Genomic DNA, 19034 nt, shown 5'->3' with positions numbered 1-19034 from the left:
CTTCTGGCAATCTGTGTCCCAACAAGTGACTACCCTTTGTACTTGGATGGATGCAGTCGCTGACCATTTCCCAAAAGCTTTCACAGATTCATAAAGATGAGCCCTCCAAGACTTTAAACTTCCCTATTCAACCAGAGTCCTAGCTGACCATTTTAGTGGAAAATGAAATTGTATTGTATACTAAGCTTTTAAAAATTAAAAAAAAAATCCATTTATGTTAAGATTGTACATCTGCCTCTATTCCAGGTTCAGTTTGTGAAACTCAGGGAGACCAATACAACCAGCATAAGACTTCTCATTCCTTAAACAGACAGTTCTGCCCGAAGGGCAAGGAAGCCATGTGCTGGAAGTGGAGAAACATGGCTCCTTCTATGATGCTCTAAGGGGGGGAGCAGATACGCAGACACCTCGGTAGGGAATGCAGGTGTGTGATGGGTAAAAGGGTCACCTTTGTAAGAACATTGTTCCGATGGAGGCACAAGTGAGGCAGGAACTCCAGGCCAGGAGTACGTGTCACAGCATGAGCAAAGGCATGTCCCGTTCCAAGAACCAGGAACATAAGAAAGACAAGGCCAGGCCAGATGCTGCAAAGCTGCGAACCCTGGGTTTTTAATGTATCAAGGAGGAGCATGAGGGAGATGTAATAGTCCAACTGGCCATGCAAGGGTAGGGGCTAGGGCAGATGAGGCTGCAGAAATAATCTACCAAGGGTGGACATCAGAGCAGGCCCTGGCGACGGGAATGGACGTAAGTGGAAATTTGAGACTTGGGGTTGGTACAAAGCACAGGGACTTGCAACCATCAGCAAAGGATGAAAAAGGTGAGCACTCTTCCATAAGAACACTGAGGAGGATTCCACGGACCGGCTGGCTTTGCTATATAAACTTTTATTGTAGTTATTATTCATACCCTGTCTTGAGCCTTTGTTTGAAGCTCTTAAACATCTCTGGGACAAACCAGGGAGTTATTTCAATCCTTCTTGTTACAGATGAGAACTAAGACGAGGGAAGCTTAGCCCTGACCAGGGGAACCCAGCTAACCCAATTAATTGATGCTGAGCTGAGATAAGAAATCAGCATTATTACACAATCCAACAAAACACTGAGATAGCTCAGAACAGGCCTATTGGCATGTTTCTGGCCTCTGTGGGACAGAGTTCATAGACCTTTATACCATGAGCTGTATTGTAAAGTGGTTTCTTGATCATGTCCATTCCAAAAGCCAACAGAAAGCCACGACTGTATGCCGAATCATTTTTAAAAAATGGATGCACGAGACTCAACACTTACGCCTTTGGTGGAACTAAATTACCCTTATCAGATGCTACTTTCAGACCCGAGTTTTTCCATCATAAAGTTTTTAACAGAACAATCTGTCTAAAAAGCAGGTAAAGTGGGGGCACCTGGCTGGCTCAGTCAGCAGAGCCCGTGAGGTTCTAAGTTCAAGCCCCACACTGGGTGTAGAGGTTACTTAACATACACACATACATTACTAAAGAGCAGGTAAAGAAATTTACTGACCCGGGTTTAGATGTTTTAAGACTTTCATGTCTTCCACACCGGCAAGAGAAAATACTGACAATGGATAAACAAGAGGGAAAAGACTCTTCAGTAAAGATCTTCCAGAACTCACAGCATCACTGGTCAAACACTATAAAGAGAACTGTCAAGTGAACCAAGGAGAAGGGAGTTTAACAGAGAATTTTAATTTAACAGCCTAACTGAAAAATAAAGAACAAAGCAACCATCCTACCTTGTCTCCTACCCACTAAAAGGAACGTAAAAGGAAATCGGGGAACTTCTAAATCTTGTGAAGCAGTTTTTTTGAAAAGGCAGGAGGGAGGGGAGGGACAAACCATTGCAAGCGTTAACGCGTAATACGTTAGGTCAAGGATTCTAACAAATTCTCTGAGTCTCTACAGGCAGCATCAAGAACTGTATTATTAGAAACAGACTGCATAGAGAGAGAAACTATTTGGTATTAAAAACAGACTGCTATATGAATATACAGTATGTCGCTTTTATCTCTTTATGAGAGTAACAGGATAAAAAAAGATTCCCCAGTTTGCCCTTTAGACTGGAACCCCTAAACACTCACCATGCAGGCAGTGTGGACCTGAATTAACAGATGCAGAACCCAGGAGACCCCACCCTGTCATTTTGTAAAGGATCAAAATTCAGCACCCAGAGGTCCCCACCCAGCCTCCATGCTGTGTTTGTGTGTCTCCAGAAATAAGTAACTTCAATTTGCATAATTAAGTCCACAGGCAAGTTTGAACACTGAGATCTAGCCTAGAAAAAGTAGCAGCAAAGACAAAGCTGGAATCCGCTAGAAAAGCTAAAGGAAGATTTTTTTAAAAAATACTTCCAGTTCAAGTCAGAATTAAGGTGGAGGCCATTAAGTCCCACCAGCTTCGTAGAGCTGTGGATGTTTTGCTGTTCTTTGAAAAAAACGAGATCTATAATAAGCACGTTCACTCGAGAAAAATACCGCGTTCGCTAAGTTTCTGTCCTCATTCCCAAGTTACTTTAAATTTTATACACTGTTCAAGGGCAGAGTATACACCGGTTAAGATGTGTTCACAGCTGATGCATTTCCAGAAAGTTCTTCATGAAGGCCGCCAGCTTCTGAACGTCCTCAATGGTGACAGCATTATACAGAGAGGCCCGGATGCCTCCCACAGACCTAGAGCGACCAAAGAGGCAGGCAGTAAGAACAAAAGCATCTAAGTTAGCATCAAGAGGACCCTCTTTCCAGTCACCCACTCCTGACAGAGACACAGCACCTGAGGCCATCATGTCCAACCTGTCGCCTGCAAGGCCCCAGGCGGCCAGCAGGTTCAAACGCCTCATCATTAGGAAATTCTCCCTACTGTAGTGGTGGACCATTGCGCTCATATGTAAGCCCGATTAACTCAGTGGGGTACCCAATGGGAAGCGGGGAGCAGGCAACCCCTGCAGGGCAGGTGTCTCCCCTCCCCTGCAGAGAAGACACACACGTTTCACAGACTGTGCAGGATTAACTATCTGATGGCAGCCGCAGCGACAGTGATCTGTCCTCTCCAGTCATGGGATGGCAACCTCAGTGCCATAAAAGCCATTTCAGCTATTCTCAAAGGGAATTTTGACAAAAGCCTGTAGAGGTGGCCCCACCATGCCCCCCGGCCAGGCAATCATGCTAAGGGTTCTGTAAGTCTGGCTCAGTCAGTAGAGCATGCGACTCCTGATCTCGGGGGTTTAAGTTCAAGCTCCATGTTGGGTGTGGAGATTACTTGAAAATAAAATCCAAGGGGTGCCTGGGTGGCTCCATCCAAAGAGCATCGGCTCCAGTTATGATCTCAGGGTCATGAGATCAAGCCCCATGTCGGGCTCTACACCGGGTGTGGAGCCCACTGAAGAGTCTCTCTCTCCCTCTCCCTCTGCCCCTCCCTCCACCCCCACTCTCAAGCTCGCATTCTCTCAAATAAATAAATAAATAAATAATAAAATCGTTTAAAAAAAGGGGGGGTGAAGCGTCTGCCTTTGGCTCAGGTCATGATCCTGGAGCCCCAGGATCGAGCCCCACATCTGGCTCCCTGCTCAGCAGGAAGCCTGTTTTCTCCCTCCCCCTCTGCTTGCCGCTCCCCGTGCTTGTGCTCTTTCGCTCTCTTTCTCTGTCAAATAAATAAATAAATCTTTAAAAAAAAGAAAAAAAGGAGGATTACCCCATGACAACTGGTCTTTCCAACATTACAAGAACCGCTACTCCAAGCTGGGCGGAGTCATAGATGGACAGATAGGTTTCATCCCACATTTGAAAAACTATGGGGCACCTGGGTGGCTCAGTCAGTTAAGCTTCCTACCCTTGACTCTAGCTCAGGTCATGATCTCAGGGTCGTGAGACAGAGCCCCGCCCCTGCTTAAGATTCTCTCTCTCCCTCTACCCACCCTCACTCCTACTTGTGTGGGTGCTCTCTCAAAAAAAAAGAAAGAAAAGAAAAACTAAACCAATTCTCCGATAAGCTTCCGGACTGGATGTATACTCACCTATGCCCTTTCAAGGAGATCATATTGAGTTCAAGAGCTTTATCGAGAAATCTTTTTTCTAAAGCATCGTCTCCTTTGGCATTGCCAATGCGGAATGGAATATTCATCTTGCTTCTATTCTTGGGCTCCACTGGACATCTGAAAAACATATTGATTATTCCAGCTACTTTTCTGAAATGTGCGATAGCCATTAACAAATCAACAGAAAAATTGCTTTAAATATTTTGTCAATACAAATTGAAGATTAAAAAAAAAATCTGCCCCAAGACATTGATAATTTTTACTTAAGGTGACCACTCTTGCATATGGAACAGTGACTTAGCATTCCCTTGTATGACTTGTACTTAATTTCCATGAGCCTCAGTTTTCTCACCTGAATAATGGAAATAATACCTTCATTTCAGACTGGCTATGATAGCTCAGTGGCACAACATTTATGAAACTTCCAGTACATGGCAACACACGGTGATGTGTGTGACCCTTTCTCTACAAGGCTAGAGGGAAAAAAACATGCTAGTCCTAACATTAGCTGAAGGACTCAGTCATGAACAGCTTTCAAAGCCCTTGTCACACTGTACTGTCCCAAGCTGTGTGACCTTGAGCAACTGACTAAACCTCTCTGTTGTGTCTCACTTTTCTCATCTACTGAACAGTGGGAAAAGTAATGGAACCTACCTTCTAAGGTTGATGTGACGATTAAGTGAGCCAGTATTTATGGGGGGGGGGGTCGTGGCTTTTAAATGGGCACAAATTCTCTATAGCCCTCCCAGCATGAAGTGGGGTCTAGTTGTCCATTATTATTATTATTTTTTTTATTTTAGAGAGAGAGAGAGCACGAGCAGGGGAAGGGGCAAAGGGAGAGGGAGAAGCAGACTCCCTGCTGATCCCAGCACTCAGAGATCATGACCTGAGCCAAACGCAGCCGCTTACTGACTGAGCCACCCCAAGCGCCCCTCTCCACACCTTTTAAGTCTGGCTGGCCCTGTGACTTGCTTTGATCAAGAGACTGTAGCATCAGGGTTGCTATGCAACTTCCAAGTCCAAGCCTCAAGGCTCAAGGGGAATACAGCCTCTATGCCTGCCCTCCTAAAACATGGTTGCCATGTAGGCCACCTGAGCTAGCCTGCTGGAGAGAGGAGGCCTGGCAACACCAGCAACAACTCCCAGACACGTGAGTGAGGTCACTGTGAGCCGCTGGCTGCTGCTGAATTACCACTGACTCTGACTGAATAAGCATCCCAGGTGAGAGGAGCCGAAGAACCACCCAGCTAAACCCAGCCCAGCCTGCGGACCCAAAGTCATGAGCAAAAAAAATGGTTATTGCTTTAACAACTGTCTTGTGTGTTCTGTGATGCAAAAACAGGTAACTGATACAGTTTAAAACAGTGTCTGAGAGGACGCCTGGGTGGCTCAGTCGGTTTAGCATCTGCCTTCGGCTCAGGTCATCTCAGGTTCCCTAGGATCAAGTCCCTCGTCAGGCTCCCTGCTCAGCAGGGAGCCTGCTTCTCCCTCTCCCTCTGCTGCTTGCCCTGCTTGTGCTCTCTCTCTCTTTCTGTCAAATGAATAAACAAAATCTTTTAAAAAATTGTTTTTAATACAAAATAAAAATAAAACAGTGTCTGGAACACATTAAAACAACCTAAGTATCAGTTAAATTCAAGAAATTCATCTTTTTGGTCCCAGCATTTTGCACAAGGCTTATACAAACTCTCAAAAACGAATGATGTGTGAGTTTTTATCTGGGAAAGGTGAGTATTTTGACTTCTGTTTCTGATTTGAAAGATAAGCAGCCAAAATTATGTTCCATAGACTATCAAAGGAGAGAAATGGAAGAGAGGACATCTACTCAGGAATAAAAGAAGAGTAGAATATGTAATACCCCCTTCTCCATTTTCAAGCTCACCTTGTTTTATTCTTACACTTTTACAGGCTGTGATTCATTAAAATTAAACAGCAAATAAAAGCAGTGTGAGGAAGCCCCCATGAAAAGTTATGCTCTCCCGTAAGGGCACATACATAATTCCGGCTAAAGTTAATAAAGAGTCAAGTGCACACCTACGGGCAGAAGAAATGCACGCAGGGAAACCAAATATCTGGTAATGGGCTTTGAGCCTGAATTCCGCGCACCCTCCCCCTTTCACGAGATGGTAGGTTTCATGGCTGACATTTAAATTAAAAATTCATCGGCTACCCTTCTGCTGCCTCGGACTCCCCACAGGAGGGTTCAGTTATAGAGGTGGCATGGCAAAGAGCACGTCTAACTGAAGGGGAAAAAATAATTAAAAGGAGGAAGAATCAAACAACTTATTTACAGTTCAGCCCTGCCCCAAATGGACCCATCCTATCATGAAAGCAAATGGTATCATGGGAGCCAAGAGTCGGCACACAGCAAGTATTTACAAAGCACCCAAGAAGGTCTCTGGGAGAAGGCTCAGGGAGGGCAACAAAGATTCAAGGGGATTAAATGTTCCCAATCTAGTGAGCCGGCTGTGTAGGGAATTAACATGCCATGTGAGAGGTCTGTAACAGCAAGCAGCACAGAGCCGAGACAGGAATTCCGCCCAAGAGGAAGCTGACACGTTTCAGAGGGATATGGCAAGGTTAGGACGAGTTCTGGCAAAATTGCATCGACAAAAGCGTGGGAGACCCCCAGTAAGAACTGCGGGAACTGGAGTGTTGGGCTTCCTGGCCAGGGGTAGGGCCCGGACGGTGCGGGGCCCTGCAGATACACCGATGGGAACTCGACTGCGTCCTTGAGCAACGAGGAGTAATCAGGTGTCCACAGTATGAAATGTGAATTTTAGAAAAAAAACAACAGCACACAGAGGAGAGAATGGAGTGTGGGAACACCAGAAGGTGGAGAGACCTGCTAGAAAGCTCTTATAAAGTAGTTTCCTGGGATGCCTGGGTGGCTCAGTTCATTAAGCATCTGCCTTCGGCTGAGGTCATGGTCCCAGGGTCCTGGGATCAGGCCCCGCATCAGGCTCCCTGCTCAGCAGGCCTGCTTCTTCCTCTCCCTCTGCCTGCTGCTCCCCCTGCTGTACTCTCTCTCTCTGTGTCAAATAGGTAAATAAAATCTTTAAAAAAATTTTTTTAATTTAAAAAATTAAAAAGGACCCTAGAAACAGCCCCCCATAATGCTCCTCATGTGCACAGCCTGGCTCGTTCCCATTTCCCAGCTGCCACCTTAACCTGTCTGTGCCTCTGGAAAACAGGCTTTAATATCTGCTTCACAGGGCTGTGCTGACAATAAAGTGTTAGTATCTCTAAGCCGCTAGGGCTTTTCCTGCTTTCCTTTGTGTTAGCGTTATTGTTAGACCCATCACATGCTCCCCTCTCTCCTAGGGTCTGGTCCCCACAGGAAGGTAGCAGGAAAAGTGACCTCAGGTCTGGATATGGATGCTATCACTTGGACATCTTTAGAATATCAAACTTCAGCATTCTGAGTGCTTTCCAGAGTAACCCAAAGTAGTACCAGTAACTAACTCTTAAGGAATGCTCCCTAGATGCCAAGTACAGCTTCTAGTGCTTTATGCAAACGAACCCATGCTGGAGCCCGTGTTCTTAACCACTGTTCCATATTCTGTATTCACATGGATTTTCACTTTGTCCTCAAGACAGTCGTAACAAGTATGTGCCATCACTATGCCCATTGTACAGATGAGGATATGGAAGTCTGGAGCAGTTAGGTCATTGGCCCAAAGTCACGTTCTAATAAATGGCAAAGAGGGGGTTCTCTGCCCAGAATGCTACACTGTCCACGTGGGCTCAAGTTAGGGTCAACCAGTGCCAAGTGGGTGGTTAGGCCATGGGATGAACACAGGGACTTCGACAGCTGTCTCATCTAGTCTCAGTGTCCCTGCCAGGCTCACTGGTGGAGTCGGTGCAGCCCCCAGGAACCTTCCAGAACTGTGTTTAGTATTCTAATTCTAGGTTACTTGGTATTCCTCTGTAAAATTGTTCACCTCCCGGAGTACTTGGGTGGCTCAGTCGGTGAAGTGTCTGCCTTCAGCTCAGGTCATGATCCCAGGGTCCTGGGATCGAGTCCCACATCGGGATCCCTGCTTAGTGGGGAGTCTGCTTCTCTCTCTCCCTCTGCCCCTCCCCCTGCTTGTGTTCTCTCTCTCTCTCTCAAATAAATAAAATCTTTAAAAAAAAAATTGTTCACCTCCATTTTGGTGCCATATTTCTATAGTTTGAAAGAAAAGTGGACAATTTCCTGAAAACACAAGTGACTACAGGAAGAGCTAGTAAGCACCCAACTGTGAATATGGAGGAGGGAGCAAGGGAAGGCCTGCTGACTCCAGTTACAGTGTCCCGCAGGAACGTCAGGCACCGGGGTGACACTTTCTGGGCGGGTAGCCCAGGGAGGGTGGAAATTCCCAGAAAGAGGCTTACTCTGAAGAGGATGAAAATTCTGGGTCAAAGCTGTGCATAAGTAAATGAGAAGATTTGGGTGGGAAGGTGACCGGATTCCCCAGGAGACAACCCGCCTGCCATGTTGGCTTCAGCAGGCTGCCTTCTGGGAAATGCCACATTGGGTGCGTGGAGTTTAAGAAGCTTGGGGGGAAAGGAATTCCAGGGATTCCCAGGGTTTCTCCTACACTTTGTTTTGTTTCTAATTCCTGGGTTTTTCCAGAGGCTTTATCATTCCTTCTGTCCTTCCATTTTGTGCCTACACATCTGAGAAATAAAGGGAGCCAAAGCTAATAGAAAATCTGGAGGGGCGCCTGGGTGGCACAGTGGTTAAGCGTCTGCCTTTGGCTCAGGGCGTGATCCCGGCGTTATGGGATCGAGCCCCACATCAGGCTCTTCCGCTATGAGCCTGCTTCTTCCTCTCCCACTCCCCCTGCTTGTGTTCCCTCTCTCGCTGGCTGTCTCTATCTCTGTCAAATAAATAAATAAAATCTTTAAAAAAAAAAAATCTGGTATCCCCTCCACAATAGCCATGTGCTTTTACTCACATTCAGGTTCTGAGCACTCTTTGGGAGTCAGGAAAGATAACCTTGTTCTTCTGGGTAGCCCAGGGCCTAGAACACAGTTAGCCCAGAGTAGGTGCTCAGGAACACTTACTGGATGGCTGGATGATGGCTGGATGGATGGATGGATGGATGGATGGGTGTGAGAGTGGATGATGGCTGGATGGGTAAGTGTGTGGGTAGATGGGTGCGTGGATGGACGGATGGATGGGTGTGAGAGTGGATGATGGCTGGATGGGTAAGTGTGTGGGTAGATGGGTGGGTGGATGGACGGATGGATGGGTGTGAGAGTGGATGATGGCTGGATGGGTAAGTGCGTGGGTAGATGGGTGGGTGGACGATGGATGGATGGGTAAGTGCGTGGGTAGATGGGTGGGTGGATGGACGGATGGATGGGTGTGAGAGTGGATGATGGCTGGATGGGTAAGTGCGTGGGTAGATGGGTGCGTGGATGGACGGATGGATGGGTGTGTGGGTGGATGATGGACAGATGCGTGGGAGAATGGGCAGAGGGGCAGACAGGTGAACAGAGGACTGAACAGGTGGACTAAACATGTCTTCAGACCTTTCCAGACCTTCCTTCTAATCCCAGCACAACCATCCCCTCCAGGCAACCCACTCTTGGCTCCCCAAACACAATGCACTTTCTTCCCTCAGTATCCTTGCAGAGGCCATTCTCTGCCTTCCAAAAATTCCTAAAAGTACTTTTGCCCTCCTCTGACTAACTCTACTCATGCCCGAGCCTCAAGCTCATTTAAAAAAAAACCCTACAGCCTACAGGCAAAGTCATGTCATCTTGCTGCTCCAAGCTTATAACTACTATCTAGCCCTTGGCTGTGAACTCCTTGGGTCATCTACCAAGCCCCCAGTCTGCACTTGGCTCCGTCACACAGAACCGGAGCAGGCAGAAAGCAGTGTGCACCCCTTCCCCCAGACTGCACGTGGGAGAGAGAGGAGCCTAAAGGCTAAGGCATCCAGCCAAACCCAACTCCCCCAGGGCCTGTGGCTGGAGGGTCACTGCATGCCAAGAACTCAGGGGGACAGGCAACAAGCATTTTAAGGGCAGAGGTAGCAGTAACATGCCGCTTTATCCGATCTGTTCCAAAAGTACCCCCCATCCCCCACCCTTGGGTGGTCATGGGGATGTATTAAAAGTTAGCCTTCAAGCATTGTTTTGTCCATCCCATGTGGCACATGAATTCTCAAAGAGTGTACATTCTCCAGTTACTATCGGTCAGTTGCTATCATTGAACCCGAAAGAGTACTGGTGACCAGGGAGGAAGTCCCAGGCTTGGTAAAGGAATATGTTTTTACGTACATGCATACAAATGTGTACAGACACCAACATCCTCATATGTGTGCACACGCACACAGCATAAAGCCTCATACACCTGTATGCCACCTTGAAGGCAAGGAAACGCAAATGAAAACATCATCTATTAAGCTCCCTGTGTACAAGGTGCTTCACACCTAGCATGCTGGTGAGAGGTCTATGGTAGGGGACTGGACAGTAGCCCCCCAAAAGGTATATCCATGTCCTAACCCCCAGAACTTGTGGATGTGACCTATTTGGAAAAAAGGGTCTTTGCAGATGTCATTAAGTTACAGGTCTCTAGCTGAGATAAATCGTTCTGGATTATCTGGGCAGACCCTAAATCCAACGACCAGAAGTGAAGACACACAACAAAGGTGAGGCCACAGACCAGGGTGACACACCACAGGCCAGGAAATGCCTGGAGCCACCCGAAGCTGGAAGAGACAAGGAATGGATTCCTCCTGAGAGTCTCTGGAGGGAGCAAAGCCTTGCTGACACCTTGCACTTCGCGCCTCCAGGAGTGCGAATAGATCTCTGTTGTTTTAAGCCACCAAGTTACAGCATCTTTGTTCCGGCAGTCCTAGGAGACTCATACAAGATCCATACGTTGTCTGTATCCCTCCCAGGCGCTCCCAGTGGTCCACACACATTCATGAATCATTTGGTCACAAAAAAGTTTAACTAGAAGTCTCCTCATACCATGGCCAATTCCATTCACGGAAGACAGGCCTGGGAGGGTAACATCTGTCCTATGACAAGAGAAGCAATGAACTTTCCTAAAAGGGTAAATGACCGATGGGCACCTGGGCGGCTCAGTCGGTTGAGCATCCAACTCTTGATTTTGGCTTGGGTCGTGATCTTGGGGTTGTGGGATCGAGCCCCGCGTGGGGCTCTGTGCTCAAAGTGGAGTCTGCTTGAGATTCTCTCTCTCTCTCAAATAAATAAAACTTAGAAAAAAAAAAAAAAAGGTAAGTGACCTGCCTGAGGGGCCCAGGAGTGGGTGTATATACCAAGGGTCTCCGGCTTCTAACAAGTACGCATGTTTTTTCCCAGGAGACGTCCAGAAGAAGCAGACAGTGGGAGAAGGGGTCTGCCTCGGGAGAAACTGAGATTTCCCCGGGAGAGATCTTTGGTGGGAGAGACATCACCACCCCCTGGGAAACAGGTCCCTCGGCCTGGGACTCCCCGTGAGGGGACGCAGAAGGGAAGAGCTCACCTGCCCCGTAATCCCGGGACCCAGGACTACCCAGTTCACCGCACTTCCAACAACTCAAGAAAGGGGAACATGTCCACTTCTCAAAGGCACATGACATATACACATTTTAAAATTCCCAAGAGGCAAACTGTGAGATAAAAGGCCAGTAACTTACACATAGAATCCTTGAGAATTATCAATAATATCGTAAATCATCTGCGACTTGATGACGCTGAGCTTCTCCATGGCTGCTGCACCGCCGTTGTTCTTAATCCACTCCAGGACCGAGCCCATGACGTAGATGCTGAAATAACGAAGAAAACAGATCCATCCCGTTCAACTTTGCAAGAGTGCGAAGACATTCAGAAAACAGGTTTAATTAGACTCCTCTCTGGAGCTCACACCTGTCCCCACCTGTCCAGCCCCAGCCCTAGTGCAAACCCTCCACAACACCCGGGACACACATGCCTCTCTCCGCTGCAGCAGGCGTCCTCAGGACCCTGGCTCCCCGCCCCCCCCCCAGTTAACCCCTTCACTTCCTACACTCCCAGAGCCCTCTGCCCATCCTTCCCGTTTTTGTACCATTCGCTCCCTTATTTACTATTTCTCTGTGCCCATGACTTGGACTCACTCTATGGTGCTGGAAGACCTGAAGCACAGTGTTCACCTTTTCTACGCCCGAGCCGTCACATGGGGCCCTCTACCTCGCAGGAGGCAGTGTGGCATGGCGCTAGGAGCACGGGCTCTAAGTCAGTCCTGACTCTAGTCTCACTGCCGCCGCTAACTCAAAAGACCACTAAAAAGATCACCTTGGGAATCCAAACCTCGGCTTTCCCACCTGGAAGGAGGGAGGCCTACCACCCTATGGTGGACAACTGGCATTTTAGCTGCCCAACAGGCAGATTCGGCTGGGTCCCTTGTCCCCTGGTCTCACAGCTGGGCCGGGGACCTAAGTGGGCCAATCAGAGCCCTCCCCCGGACTCTCTGACTTGGGAGTGAGGACAAAGAGGCAGACCTGTGTGTTGATGACAGTGTGAGACATGAGTAAGAGCATCTGAGGGAGACTCATCTGAGAAAATGAAGCCAATATTCCAGCAGAAAGAAGCAAGGATCAGAAACAGAGAGCAGATGGGGTGGGATCTGTGTCCCTGCTTCCAGGAGCCACTGTCCCTCGGCCGCTCATGGAGCTTGGGAGGGCTCCTTTCTGAGCCAGAATGTCAGCTCTGCCACCTGCAAGGACTACAGGACAGAGACTAGGAGACGGCTGGGTGAAGTGCTTAGTGAAGGGCCCAGCACGTGGCACATGGGTCACACAAGTGCAGTCAGTGGCACCTTCATTACGAAGTGCTCAAAGCTAGCTTGACACATACAGTGTTGCTGAGCAGCGGATGGTTTCCCAGTGGTCTTCTGAAAGGCCATCTCTTGCAAAGGTGCCAAGGGCTTCGTGTGCACCCCACTGAAAGCTTATGGGGGCAGGAGCACAGGTCTCCAAGGGAAGAGACCCGCTCCACTTGAGCTGGGGATCTGAGGTCAGCTCTCAGCTAAGCACTCTCCAGGGTTGGGACAAAGGTCTCCTATGCGAATCTGTGGAAACTGAGCTCCAGGAGTCAATGCCCAGCGAAGATCCAGGATGGTAACCCCTGGACAAGAGCTACCTTGTTTATTAAATACCTTGGATCTCTTCCCACTGTGACAGGTTGAAGGGGGAGATACTGGATCCGGAAAACCCTCTAATAGCCAGAAGCCGGTGCCAGGGGAAGCCCAAGGCTCTGACTGGCTCATTCACTGTCTCAACCTGGGAGGTAAAGGACCCAGGTGTTTCCACCCCCAAGTTAGCAGAAGTCAATGGGCATGCAAAACCATGTAAAGGGCTTCCCAGAAGCTTCCCCAGCTTGAGGAATGAGAAACAGTAGCTAGTGGGCAGAAAAGGAAGGAAGAATAGAGCAGAGAACAGCCCCTGAGTAATTTACAGGCTGGATGAAGACTGAGAAATCAGAGGGACAAAGAGAAGGATGAAAGAGGCAGGAGTATTTCCTAACATCTCTTATGGGGCCAGGCACCCTATTCTGTTCTCCATTTTATTGATCACAATAATCCCACGGTCAGAGTTACCATCAGCCCATTTTACAGATGAGGAAACTGAGCTTTGGGGAGCTTAATTTGGCTAATGTTACCCATTAAGTGGCTGATAGAGCCAAGTTTACAACCCTGGTTGGTCTGACTCCAAAGCCCAAGCTCTTTTCACAGTAACCAAGGCATCTGGTTTAGGAGGGGCTCCAGGACCCTCCACCACTACCTCCCCTGCTCATGGGGTGACCAGGCTGGCACCAAACCTCACAGACACAGCTGCCAAGGGCGGGGCCTGCAGCCAGTTCACAGCACACGCGTGTGGATGTGTGTTCCAGATAGGATGCTGCCCGCCCACCACTCTGTTCAGCGAGATGCTCTGGAATTCCCACCTAACCCCAAAGCATGAACCCGGCCCCACGAGCCAAGCAGAGCCATTGGTGCCCATTCACTGACAGGACTCTTCGGAGGCCACATTCTGCTTCTCCCCATAGCTCTGTGAGCCTGGAGCTCACAGCTGCTTTCTCGCTACTCCAATCCAAGGCTGCAGCAAGGCCCAGGGCGGCTCCTCAATCCCAGCCAGTCCTCAGCACCAACACACTCCCTCTCTGTGGCTGCCACGCTCAGAGATCTTACCGGCATCTGAGCAGGCTCTCAGCAGAGCCAGCACCCGGGGCCTCATCTGTGAAGCCTCAGCAAGAGGCGGATCCCTCGGAAGGAAGCAGGATCTCCCTGTGGCTTCTAATTCACGATTCATTCAGGCTTCTACCCCCACACAATCCAAACTCTTCAAAATACCAGGACCTAGGTGCTTATGCAGCTCTGCAACTCAGCCTCAATTCTCCCCACTAGCCGATGGAACACGCCTGACGTCTGCCTCACATCTACAACGCCACCCGCATCACACACAGCAGCACCTCAAGCCTGCCCATTAATAAGCAACTAAATGAATCCCAGTACATCCGTTCCGCGGAATACCATACAGCGATTCAAAGGGGAAAAAAAGGCAGACGTTTGCGCTGACACGGCATGGTAGAGTGTACGCAGCATACTGCTGGGGAGAAAGGAAATTCACAGAACGGTCTATATGGTGAAGTTCCACTCGCGTAACACATGGCTCCGTATACTTGCATATGCCCAAGACACGCAGCAGTTAACAGCGGTGACCCCAGCAGTTTCTGCTCACTTCAGAAACCTTTGCTAAGAACACATGTTAATTTTTTAAAGCAATACAAAATACTCTGTGTGCGGAGCCTTAGAAAAGCACACCAGAGGGGGGCCTGGGTGGCTCAGCCGGTTAAGTGTCAGACTCTTAGCTTCAGCTCAGGTCATGATCTTGGGGTTGGGAGATCGAGCCCCACATGGGGCTCCACACTCAGAGGGGAGTCTGCTTCCCCTCTGCCCCTCCCCCGCTTACACACTCCCACAAATGCGTGCTCACTCTCTCTCAAATAAATAAATCTTAAAAAGAAAAAAAAAAGAAAGAAAGAAAAGCACACCAGAAAGTCCTTGGAAAAACTCCCCCTGGCTGTTTGTTCTGAAGACTCTAACTGCAGAAGCACATGGGCCCCTGGGGTTCACGGCTGAGTGAGGCTACGGCCCTGGGCAGGCCCCCAGTCCTACTCTCCTGAGAAAGGTGGCCTTGATGGATGGGGTTATTTTGTTTCTTATTAGTTACTTACCTCATACGACAGCAAAAACAACTCATACTCACAAGTTCAGTTAGTTGTGGTAAATACAAACTGTTTTGTGGGGACAGAGGGGAAAGTTAGGCATCTTTTTGCCTGTTCATTCATTGGGTCCAGTGTGAACTACTAAAGGGCGAAAACAGAATGACCACGTGATCCTTTATTCCGCCCCAATTCACCGCTCAGGGCTACGGGCGACTATGTGAAGGCCAGTTACCCAGCCCAGTTCACACAAAACGCCCAGGGCCTGTGGTCATTCAGCTCTGAATTTAAAAGAAAAATAAATAAATAAACAAACAAACAAATAAATAAATAAATAAAGGCCTTTTCTCAAATGTGGGGGCTTTTAAAGGACTTCTGTGTGATACAAAGTTCGGAAGCCTTTTGGGTGCCTTTATCGGCTTACCTTCAAGGACTGGGGAGGGGATTTGGCACAAATCTTCCCATCCCTAATTTGAAGCTTTATTCTCACTGGGCAAGCTGTAATTTTCTAATCTTGAATGTTTAAGTACCACGAATGAACTCTGGAGTTTTTCAAATCATAGATGTAGGGTAATTGCTCAATTGTACACACTTTTATTTTTCTCTTCTCTCAGGGTAAAAGAAAGCAAAGCAACTTCCAGGGGGTGTCTTGGTCAGAATGCATTTAACCCAGTCTCTTTTATCTGCTACATTTACACCATTCTAGTCAATATTCACAGTCACGTCCTGGGATGGTCTCAGTTTACATTATTCTGATCTGCCGGGGGGGGGGGGTGTTCCCCTTTTCTGCCCGTTTCTGGCTCAGCACCCCCACAGGCAGGAAAGCTCTGGGGAGGCAGTGTCTGCCCTCCCCCACCCCCCACACCACCCTCCCCCAGGTGACCAGCTGACTCGACTGGTCAAGGCCACGGGCTGATGCCCCCAAGGGGCTGGCAGGGCAGTGCCCCCACATGCGAGTCACTGCAAGGAGCCCTTCCTCTCTGTGTGTCTAGGTCTGATTCTAGACACTGTTATCTCTTATCATTTTGTCATATTTATTAGACAGACTGACATGCTTTCTAACTGACTTTTCACCGCTGACTTTTCACCCCAAACAGCATTTTAACATATTCATTGCCTTTTCCAGAATTTGCTTCACAGCAACTCTTACTTACCAGAGAAGGTGCCAGAGGAAGTGCCCTCCCCCAGCTCCTCCGGGCGGTTCTCTGATCTAAAGATCTGAACTTAACAGCTTTCAAGCCACATTGCAAGGACAATGTTCTCCCTGCCTCCTCCTGGAGCCCATGGTGGCCTCTGCCTCGCCCTGAAAGACTTAGCTGACTGTGAGCCAGGCCCTGGCCCCAGAGGCGGGACCAACACCTCCTGTCATTGTGCACCCTGGCACCTAGGCCCCTTCCCCAGCGTCCCTGCACCTGTGTCTTCACTGCACACCCAGTACTCTTGTCCAACTTGGCCAGTGATCACTGGTTGTTTCACTGCCTGGAACCCCCAGAGATAGGACAGGTGAGTGAGAAATTCAGTCCCACTGGTCCCACCCTTAACAGGCATTGCAGAAACCCTTTCAACCAGGATGAAACAGAGTGGGCTTTATAGGTGACCAGGAGAGTAAGCATCAGAACACCCCAATCCCTGGGGAAAGCAGGAGACACAAATGAGCTGCTGTGGCCCCCGTCCGCTGTGCAGAAATCCAGCGGAAATTTCTATCGGAATTCTAACTTTGAAAAATAACACCTTTCTTTCCTATAGTGAAGTATGTGGGAGATTTTTCTATAGGCAGCCCCGTGGGGGAGAGCTCTGAGAAAGTCCCAACCCCAAAGGAACCACTGCCTGCCCCAGCCCAAGCCCACCCTTCCACCGGCCACAGAACAATCCATGAATGGAAGAACCAGACTCTCACAGTGATCTATTCTCCTGAGATGGAATCCCTTCAGACACAAATAAATGCACACAGATAACTGCCCTTGTGGTGAGCAGGAAGCTACAGGGTGTATACGCCAGGCTCTGAAGCCAGGCTACCGGGTTCAAATCCCAGCTGTGCCACATCCGAGAAGTATGGCCTCTGCTTCTTCACGTGCAAAATGGAAATTAAGAGTATCTATCCCCTAGCGTGCTTGGGAGGATTAAAAGGGTCCTACGCAGGAAGCATCACCATTCTACACCATACCTGCCCTGAAAGATAAATCCATAAACTGTCTCTTCCCTCCCCTGCTAAGGCTCTGGGAACTAACACCAAGCGAAAAAACAATAATAATAATTAATAATAGCAACTACCATTTATAAATCACCAAGTACCAACCACGAAGTGCACTTCATCTGTGTATCACCTCACAGCAACCCAATCGTCAGGATACGTTATTACTCCTGGAGGAACTTGCTGCACAGAGAGGTTAAGTGACTTGCCTGGGGTCACACAGCCAGTAAGCACTACAATCTCCCAGGCAACTGTTAAATCCTAGGTGCCACAAGATTTTCACAAAATATCTGAGGCCAGCTATTAAAAGATCATGGGGGCAGGGACGCCTTGCTCTTCCTCAATGTGCTTCAACACCCTTTTCTGACTTGGCTAATGGAAAGCCAAGCTTACCTGCAGATTGGGTGAAAAACCAGAATGGTGTTTTCTTCCAAGCCAGCATGTTTGCTGCCATGCGGCTAGCTTTGGGCAGGCCCAGCAGGGCAGGAAAAGAAACTTGGGGAGGCCTGGCCTTTCAAAATCCTTTTCCAAAGCTTCACAGGTTGGCTGAGACACAAGCTTGCCACTTCCTTTGCAGAGAGCTTTTGGGTTAATGGTGAACCACGAAGGCTACCGAGATCAAACAAAACCACCCCAAAAAAGAAAGAGCAAGAGAGGGGGCGCCTGGGTGGCACAGCGGTTAAGCGTCTGCCTTCGGCTCAGGGCGTGATCCCGGCGTTATGGGATCGAGCCCCACATCAGGCTCCTCCACTATGAGCCCGCTTCTTCCTCTCCCACTCCCCCTGCTTGTGTTCCCTCTCTCGCTGGCTGTCTCTATCTCTGTCAAATAAATAAATAAAATCTTTAAAAAAAAAAAAAAAAGAAAGAGCAAGAGAAACAGATCTAACAGTACACAGAAGGTTAACAGGCAGAGGCGAGCTGGGGCAGAGAAGCCTGCTAGGATGTCTGAGCTAGGAGATCACTAGTTCAGGAAAACAGGCTCTACTTTAAAAAGCTACCATCCTCCACTTTGACGGGAACCGGTGAGACCCCCTCCTGAGTCCCCAAGCCACGCCCCAGAGTTCACCTGAAGCACGGGGGCGTGTTGTACAAGGAGCTGTTTCCAGCCTGCACTTTGTAATCCAGGATGGAGGGGCACTCTCGCAGCGCGAACCCCAGCAGATCGTCGCGGATGATCACTACCGTGACCCCAGCAGAGCCCACGTTCTTCTGCGCACCGGCAAAAATCACACCAAACTGAGAAACAGAAGACACGCTGTAGATACACGTGGTCATTTTTCATACACGTGGTCCGATTTCACCACCTCTTTCCAAAGTACGAGGAGCGGATTCTATTCCAATGCTGCTCGAAGTGCATTCCGTTCCCTACCGGAACTCCATCTGGGACAGCAAATCAACCCTCCCGAGTTCTGAGACCTGCAGGTTACATATGTGTCTGGTCCTTCTCACCAGTAAGGGGCTAGCGCAGGCCCATCACTATGAAGATCTTATACATGTCATCTTCGCTCTGTATACCTCCTTTCTACATCCAAACCGGTATTTAAAATGAGCCTGCTGGGGCGCCCGGGGTTGGGGGCTCAGTCGGTCAAGCC

At 48.7% G+C, this 19034-nt stretch overlaps 1 protein-coding gene across 1 annotated transcript in view; it reads right to left on the bottom strand.

Moving 5' to 3' along the window:
• Positions 1–1492: 1492 nt before the first annotated feature.
• PSAT1 (phosphoserine aminotransferase 1) overlaps positions 1493–19034 on the bottom strand; it is a 28814-nt gene continuing 11272 nt past the window's right edge. Inside the window, exons 6-9 of the mRNA XM_045780999.2 lie at positions 18509–18678; positions 11690–11818; positions 4026–4163; positions 1493–2685 (exon numbers count right to left, since the gene is read on the bottom strand). Coding sequence (XP_045636955.2) covers positions 2580–2685; positions 4026–4163; positions 11690–11818; positions 18509–18678 — 543 coding nt within the window. The 3' untranslated portion in view covers positions 1493–2579. The remainder of the gene's footprint in view (positions 2686–4025; positions 4164–11689; positions 11819–18508; positions 18679–19034) is intronic.

This window comes from Ursus americanus, chromosome 34 (assembly GCF_024610735.1).
Source record: "Ursus americanus isolate L20-20 chromosome 34, mUrsAme1.1.p, whole genome shotgun sequence".
Classification (NCBI taxonomy): Eukaryota; Metazoa; Chordata; class Mammalia; order Carnivora; family Ursidae; genus Ursus; species Ursus americanus.
Note: the sequence above shows the minus strand (reverse complement) of the source record. Positions and strands in the feature narration are given on the sequence as shown.